This window comes from Otolemur garnettii, unplaced genomic scaffold (genome assembly GCF_000181295.1).
Source record: "Otolemur garnettii isolate 467f Iridium unplaced genomic scaffold, OtoGar3 scaffold00021, whole genome shotgun sequence".
In the NCBI taxonomy this organism is placed as follows: Eukaryota; Metazoa; Chordata; class Mammalia; order Primates; family Galagidae; genus Otolemur; species Otolemur garnettii.
In genome coordinates this window covers 25,271,925-25,280,597 of record NW_003852416.1, presented here as the reverse complement: position 1 = coordinate 25,280,597, position 8,673 = coordinate 25,271,925, and the positions used below count along the sequence as shown (strand labels likewise).

General features: G+C 40.1%; 1 protein-coding gene across 1 annotated transcript in view; it reads right to left on the bottom strand.

Moving 5' to 3' along the window:
- Positions 1 to 353: 353 nt before the first annotated feature.
- The window catches only part of LOC100943963 (cytochrome P450 2C31-like), a 31,050-nt gene continuing 22,730 nt past the window's right edge, over positions 354 to 8,673 (bottom strand). The window contains 3 exon segments of the mRNA XM_012803612.2: positions 354 to 868; positions 3,056 to 3,197; positions 8,044 to 8,231. Coding sequence (XP_012659066.1) covers positions 687 to 868; positions 3,056 to 3,197; positions 8,044 to 8,231 — 512 coding nt within the window. The 3' untranslated portion in view covers positions 354 to 686.

Genomic DNA, 8,673 nt, shown 5'->3' with positions numbered 1-8,673 from the left:
GAGAGTTAGATAACACTGAGAGATGAGTGAATTTTATTTATGGTACTTTTCACATTTTTTTTAAAATCTCATAGGACAATTTCTGATTTCAATTTGTAGGCTAGCAAAACATAACATGGCTACTGTGCTTTCCATTTGGTATACACTGCAAATAGGATGTAGTTTATGATCTCAAGACTGAATTACGAAAAGAATCTTTTTCCTTTTTTTGTAGAGACAGAGTCTCATTTTATCACTCTCAGTAGAGTCCATGCCGTCACACAGCTCACAGCAACCTCCAATTCCTGGGCCTAGGCAATTCTCTTGCTCAGACTCCCAAGTACTGGGACTACAGGCACCTGCCACAACACCTGGCTATTTTTTCCTTGCAGTTTGGCTGGGGCCGGGTTTAAACCTGCCACTCTTGGCATATGGGGCCAGAGCCCCACCCACTGAGCCACAAGCACCACCCCTACAAAAAGAATCTTAATGGAGACCAAACAGTGAACATTCTATCATGCAGGAAAATTTGAAACAGATCTCAAAGGATGGAAAATATTAAAAGAGGCAAGGCTCACAGATAATATTCCTCCTAATAAAAAAAAAAACAAAGGTAGCTAATGGCTGGTACACAGGTCAGAATACAACAGGTTTGTTCAGATGCAGGTGGACAGTCTTGCACTGAAGTCTGGTAGCCTGCACTTTCTTCAGACAGGAATGAAACAGAGCTCATAGAAGGGAGGTATGGTGCCTAACCCATTGGAAATTGGGGTGACGTCAATGTCCTTTGGATCAACCAGAGGTTTCAAGGTAAAATTCTGTAAAATGCTGGTCAGGATTAAAAACAGCTCCATGCGGGCCAGACTCTCTCCAGCACAAATTCTTTTACCTAAAAATAACACATGAATTAATTATTCATTTAATACTATTTTTGCTTTAGCACACAGGGAGGCTTAAATAAATGTGGAATGAAGAAATATAATAAGGAATGACTAATTAAGCTACAGCTTCTCTTATTAACACCCTAACCAGGATTCCTTCATTTCCTCAGCACGTATTTCTGTGTGGATACTATGTGAAAAAATCTTTTCTATACACACTAGAAATGCTTTGCTGAGGCTTGCCATTGACATCGTTCTGTACACACACACTCAGACTTACACACACACAAACACGCACACACTCATTTTTCCCAAATAGCATGGTATACAGCACTGTGTCTACTTTTCCACCTAATTCTGACTTAGACTCAATGATAGACTTATTTCTCCTCATCTGGATTGTAAAGGATAATATTAATCTTGTCACACACCTGCTTTAAAAACTATCAAGAGCTTAACCTGGACAAGTATAACAAAGAATTGTTAATGACCTGACCATAAGCAATTCTTAGAGCTTCAGTTCTCACAATTCCTTCCACCCAGTTCCCCATATTCCAGTCATTATTAACTGTTCACCACTCCCTAAACAAATTGGCAATTTTGAGTTTTATCACTGATCCCAGGTTTTCTTTGGCGTGTAATGGTCTTCCCCTCTCCTCTGCCTGCCAATAGACTGCACATTCTTCCACATTCAGTTCAGATTTTTTTTTATTCTATGCCAACCCCTTTGTGGTGGTCACAGTATGTAATTGACTCTCTTACCTGTTTTCCACAATACTCATTAATACTCCTAATACTGTACATTCACAAGAAATTTAAATTATTCGTCTGTCTCACAGACAGGAATATAAGCTCTTAAGGGAATCCCTTATCTTGAAGTACCCATAGTAATGCCCACAGTGTCAAGACTACAGGCAGACCTGAAAGCCAGGAGAAATGAATGCAAATGTGAGTCAGGCTCATGATGCCTCTGGGGACTCCAAAATACAGGGAAAAAGTAAAGGAGCAGAGGAGCAGTGACTCATGCTGGGGTTATTCCAAGGCATGAGTCATAATCTTGGGACCACAATACTGAGGGTTGCTCCATACTGATTTTCTTAAATATTAAGGAGCAAACCTTTTATTTCTGTCTCTGCTTCCGTTACTTCTATAGAAAAGATCTTTATTCTCAAATCTTCCTCTTGCTTTTTCCCTGGAATATACTGAAAATTCTCCATTTCGTCGTCTTCCAGATCTATTCCATATTTGCTGGTCTTTAATGCCTGTGCGTTCCCAGGAAACTGACTTCTATGGACTGCATTAACCCAGAAATTAGTTCCCTCTGGGATCTGGGTGAATTTAGAGGATTAAAGGTTGAACCTATCAGAGTGTCTATTCCCTCAGTGTCCCCCCACCCTCCCCACCACTCCGCAGTCTCGGCAGTGTTGTGTTCTCCTCTGTGTGGATACTTCTCCTGCTTCTGCTCTCCCCTGGATAAAGGTCTGTTCAGGATCCAGTGACACCCTCCTACCCTTGTCCGCTCTGACCTAGGATGGTAATATCTCCCTGCTGATGTTAGTCTTAAGTACTTTGGCACACTTTGTTACTTCCCTTAACCTGTCCATGCCTCTGAGAACAGTCTCTTCGTTAAACTCACTTCAATTAACCTTTTTGAGTGTGCCACCTCTTTCTTTCCAGGACCCTTACAAATCAATTACTTCCTGAAAGAAAATTTCCCTTACCTTCCAACTTCTCTATCTCTGCCGCAGCCCAAAAAATTCCAGAGTCAGAAGCTTTTGTCTCTGGGCTCACACAGAAGAAGCATAGCATTTGCCACACAGCAGTCTCATTTGTCTTCCTCTCTCTTACAAGGAAAAACTGTTTCTTGTTCACACTTGGGTCCCTGGACCTCACTTGGCATTGCCATGTGTAAAGCACTCAAGGAGATTTATGGAGTGTATTGGGCTCTCAGGGTAAATAACAAAGGCCTCACTAGATCTACACTTCTAGGAGGAGCTCCTAGGCATCCCAGTGGGGGTCAGGAAGCAGAATCTGTGAGTGTAGCCACCAATCCAGTGAAAACAACCAGGACTTCGGAAGTGGTGCCTCTGCCCTCATACAAGTGTCAGTGTGTCCATGCCAGGAGAGCCTCCAGGAAAAGACCTTTCTCGTCTCATTTATCCTCTGATGTACAAATAAAAAGAAAGCTTACTCGCCTGCTGAAAAAGGCATGAAGTAGTCACTCTTCTTAAAGTTGCCACTTTCATCCAGAAAGTGGCCAGGGTCAAACCGCTCTGGGTTGGGAAACTCTTTCTCATCATGCAGGACAGAAGACAGATGTATTAATACGTTTGTGCCCTGATTAAAAAAAAAAAATAGATGAACCAGATTATAAAGGTGGTCATTGAGCTTGAAAAAACATTGGAAATCCTTTATCAAATGCTTTTGTTTTATTCAAGGAGATTGAGGCATAAAAAGGGCAATCTATTTCCTCGGTGTCACAGAACAAATTAATGACCAAGCCCAACGGGTATTAAATCATATAACACCCAGTTCAGGGCACTGTTCACTGATTGCAAGGCCATCCTCAATGGTTTGGAGTCCGACACCAGCATGTACTTTGCAGAAAAGTAAGAAAGCTCCCAGGAGCACATTGCTCTGGACAAACAAATTACAGTCTTGTCCAACATTGCTAATGTCACTGAAAATCCAGCTCATTCCCTATAGGACCAAATGTGAGGCCTTCCTAAAAACTCAGTAGCTAAGTGGTCTTTTTCTGAAAAACCTTCAATTTCCCACAAAGATGAGAAACTGATAAGTATTCCTTCCTGCAATGTTCCTTCAATTGAAGGTTTATATATTCTTATGGAAAAGAGAGGGTTTTTCAATTTCTAATAGGTTTTTCTGAAAATCAGAGATACAATTGTGACATAATGAGTTGCAATTTAGTTTTCAGAATCAATCAAATCTTTCTCCTCACCAAATAAAGCTCTGTGACCACAGTTAAATTGTTTTACATTTCAGTGCCTCATTTCCCCACTACTAAAATATAAACAATATGTTTGCATTAGTTTTTTACAAGGAAAGATGAGATAGTATAGGAAATACTTTTTTATACACAGATTACCACATGTTAAAATGATCACTAGAGAGAGGTTTTATTACTGTTTTGGCAATAATGAGTGCATTCACAACAGTCTGGGATCCTAGCAAAGGTCATGCTTTTACTACATAACAGAGACAAATATTAAATCTACATTTGTCTGGATGTATTCTGGTCTACTGCATGGCCTCTCCAAACATGATCTAGCTGTAATTTCACAAACATAGTTCTAATTTCACGAAATCCATAGGTCAAGTACACAAACTACCATATCCATGTGGACAAATGAAGGAGAAGCCAAAGTATCAGCCCCTCCTGACCCTCTTCCTAGTAACACAGCCATTCTTATGATTTTTTTTTTTCCTGCCTGGGTGAATTCAGAACACACTCTGAGCACAACAGGAAACTTGTATGTTCAGTCCCAAAATGGGCTTCCAGATAACGTTCACTTTTGACAAACCACTTCTTCTGGCTCATGGGACCTTCCTCTTCAGGCTATGACAAGATAACTGCTTTGGAGTTGCCCTCACAACTAAAAAAATAGAAATCTGAAAAATACATATAAGGTAACAGTTTTTCATCATTGCACACAAGGCAATCCAGGATTATGACACCTTACTAAAGATAACGTAGGCCCTATAATCACCATGGCTTTCTGGGTGAGAATACTTTCCCCCCACTACGCAGGTTAGTGAGGGTCAAGCAAAGTGGTGTCTTTTCACGCTGAGAAAATAGAGATCAAAGTTTGGCACCTGAAATTTAGAACAAAGGGTAGAGTACGGGACAGGAGGAATCCACAAAGAGAGAGGATCTCAAAAGTGTACGAGATACATAGAAGCTAAAAAGAGGGGGGATAAAGAGAGAACCAGAGAGGGAAGCCAAAAGTTCTTTATATGAACACTTTCAAATCTCTGGTTAGTTCTTGAATTGGACAAATGTGGCACAAACTCTAAATAACTCACCTAAAGGTAAAAGAACTAAACTAAAAATTCAGAGTTTGAGCTTGACTCTTTCAGAACATGCAGAGAAAACAAACATTTTTCTAAGTATTTAATAAAGCCAATATAATTCTAACCTGCAAAATACATTACCAAAAAACTAATTATTATTACCAAGCAATAATAATGGGCGGCGCCCATGGCTCAAAGGAGTAGGGCGCCAGCCCCATATGCCAGAGGTGGCAGGTTCAAACCCAGCCCCAGCCAAAAACTGCAAAAAAAAAAATGTAAGGACATTTTCAGACAGACAGAAGCTAAAACACTTTATCCCTAACAAACCTAGAATTTAGTAAATGCTAACCAAAGTTCTATAGGATAAAGAATGCAAAGAATAATTACCAAGAGAGAAGAAAACTAAGAGATCATCACTTCATTGATGCGGGAAGTGGGTATATCCTAAAGGAAGACATTTTCTAAGAGTATATTTCTAAGTGCTACCATGAGGTTAAGAATATAAGGCCTGGAAAGCACTCATTGGATTCAATATTAATAATATGCAAGTTGTCTATGCCTCTCAAAATGGTATCACTGGAATGAAAGATGGGTTGATAAAAAAGATGTTTTAGTAATCATTTACATATCTAAAACCAAATTCTCCCAGGAGTTTGAATTTGAGGGTATGGATGAGGTAAGTTCTAGTAAGAGAGGTCAGAGTTTAGCAATAGGTCTCTTTAAGATGTAGGGAGACTATGGAGGGGCAGAGCAAGGTGACCAAATAGAACACTTCATTCTTTGTCTCCCCACAGAAACATTAATTTGAATAATTACGCATACATGAAAGTGCCTTTACAAGACCTAAACCAGAAGAGAAATCACAGTACTTGGTTTTAGCATAAAAATAAAAAGGGACAGTGAAAGCTGCATGGCAGAACAGAATGACATTGCCTGCTTCATACCCTCCCCAACTCTGAATACACAGCACAGAGATAGATAAATCTCACTTAGGTAAGAAACAGGGAAGTGAATGTAGCACTTTCCTGTGACTCCACACAGTGAAAACAATATCAGGCAGATACTTGTAGCCCCTGCCCCCAGGCCAGGGCCTGCAAATGGAGACTCTGGATTTGCTCCAGTCAAGGTAGAAGCCTGTGGCCCCAGCACCATGGTCTTATGCTCTGGCCTGCATCCTGCTGGCCATTACAGTAGTCTCAGACCATGAGAGAATCTTAGCATGCAGGCAGCTAGGCCACAGCATCATGAGCTGGGCATATCCTTGACCACACTGATCCCTGTAGTCACAGGCTTAAGGTATAACCAAGCTGAAAATCAGCCTTGGTGCCAAAAGACTGCCCATCTATGGCCAGAGCAACACAGAGAGTGACTCCACCCACTGGGAGGAAGGAGAGGGAGGTAAGTGCACAACTATGCCTTAAAATTCAGTGCTAAGACTTCCATGATGAAATCCAGCACCAGGAAGAACCAGATGAGGATCTGCCAGAATCACTGGACCTGGATTAACACCAGGTAGAGACCTGTGGCCCTGGTGGGATGGTACTGTGCTCTGATCTGCATCACTGCTGGCTGTCTCTCACAGCCTTGTAGCTCAGCGGCAGGCAGTCGACAGTGAAGTGAGCATTAAGTGTACCCCTCTGCCGTGCTGGTCTTAGCAGCTTTAGACTTCTGGTGTGACCCAGAAAGAAATACTAAGTGCTTAACGTGATAGGTAAGCTAATTACCCTAATCTGATCCTTACACATTCGATATATGTGTCAAAACATCATGTTGCACCACATAAATATATGTAATAATTATGTGCCGATAACAAATTTTAAAAAGAGAGAATATTGAGCATCTTCAAATGCTGATCAAATGGATGAACAAGGGAGGATGAGATGAAGATTGAAAAGAAAAAGAAATGACTTTTTCAGTAATATCCTTTAAGAAGTGGGAGAGAACTCCGCATTAATAGGAAACCAGTAGATGAATACTTGCCCTCCCACATGACAGAAAAACACAACTACATCCAAATGGGTAGGAGGGTAGAGGAATCAGGGAGGAAAGAAGAGGAGGGAGGATGTTCGGTGTGCTACCACCTAATGGGCATAATGCAAAGGTGTATGGCACACCTCCTGGGTGATGGGCTAAACTACAACTTGGACTCTACCCAACAAATGCAAACAATGTAAACTAATAATTTGTACCCTTATATCAACATAAAAAATTTTTTAAGTGAGAAAGAAAGGAGACATGACTCAGATAGAAAGACTTTCATAAGATAAAAGAACAACAGACATCAGAGTGAATTTAAAGTCTATATATATAGCCTTTATATATATATATATATATTTTATGTATAGCCTTTATATATACCATATATATTATATATATATTTTATATATAGCCTTTATATATATATATATCATATATGTAATATATGTAATATATATGTAATATATATGATATATATATATAAATAGCTGAGTGTGTAAATCTAACAAGGGAGTTCCCTCCTGATGGCTCTGAATTTTCTCTTAGCAGGTCAGATCACCTAGCAAAAAGAAGATAATGAAGAGTTGGAAGTTTGGGGGGAGTTCAAGGTTCAAAGAGTCATTGTGGAGCATGGAAAGGCAAGTTGACTTGGTTATAAAACAGGATTGTTGGTTACAACTGAAAGTACCTTTGACATTGGTGAAAATTATACCAACACACTTGGGGTTGATTAAACAAACATCAACCTGCTGGACTGCAAGAACTTTTCCAGCAGCTATCAGCCTACAGTCAGGCAAATTCCCCCTTTTGTAGTGGGGGATTCAAATCCTATTTTACAAATAGGTGAAACAGTATGGACAGAGGTGGAGGATGTTGGTTAATTGGTAAGAGTAATGAAACTTAACACTGGAAAGCAGGAACGTAGACAGCAGATTGGGCTAATAGGCAGAATATGGATCTGTCATTTTACTAAAAATCCCGTGAAAGTCTAAGCACAATTTTATGTAGAAAATTGTATCAACAAACTAGAAGGAAAGAGGCACACAGCTAGAGGGCAAGGTGCCTAAGTTAGGATTGTGCCACACTACAGAAGGCTAGGCAAACTAGAGTGCTAATACTGTAATAACTGATGGCCTAACATTCCTAGGGAGGAGCATAGATAAAACATTTTCACCTTTGGAATTAAGAACTCTCTAAACTGAATGTCCTGGGTCACGGCATGTGGCAAGTTGGTAGGGACAAGGTCAATGTATCTCTGGATCTCATGCACCACAGCATCCGTGTAGGGCATGCGGCTCCTGTCCTGCATGCAGGGGCTCCGGTGTCTGCCAATCACACGGTCGATCTCTTCCTGGACTTTAGCTGGCAAGACAGGAATCAGAAATTATGTAAAATGGAAAAGATTTGTAGTACTTTTTGTACGACCCCTTAGTCGTTGTCACTTTGAGGTTTGAAGTGAGGAGGGGGGGAAATTCAATGTCACTACCTCCATAAAAGAAAAAAAAGAGTTCAGTTCCCTGGGTGAATGAAACATTCATTAAGACTTAAATATATACATATAGAAGACACAACTGAGCCATGAGAATCATTTCTTCACTCTGATTTTCTATTTTGTGTACTTTTGCTTGATACACTTAGGGATCTGGGACTTTGAAGATTCACTAAAGACCATGTAGTTTAACCACGCTTTGTATGCCAATTTTTATTTTTATTGTATAAGTTTTGAGAGTGTAAGAACTACTCAGTGCAATAAATGCTTAATAAATAGAACACTTAGTTGAGTCAGCACAGACAAACAAGAAGT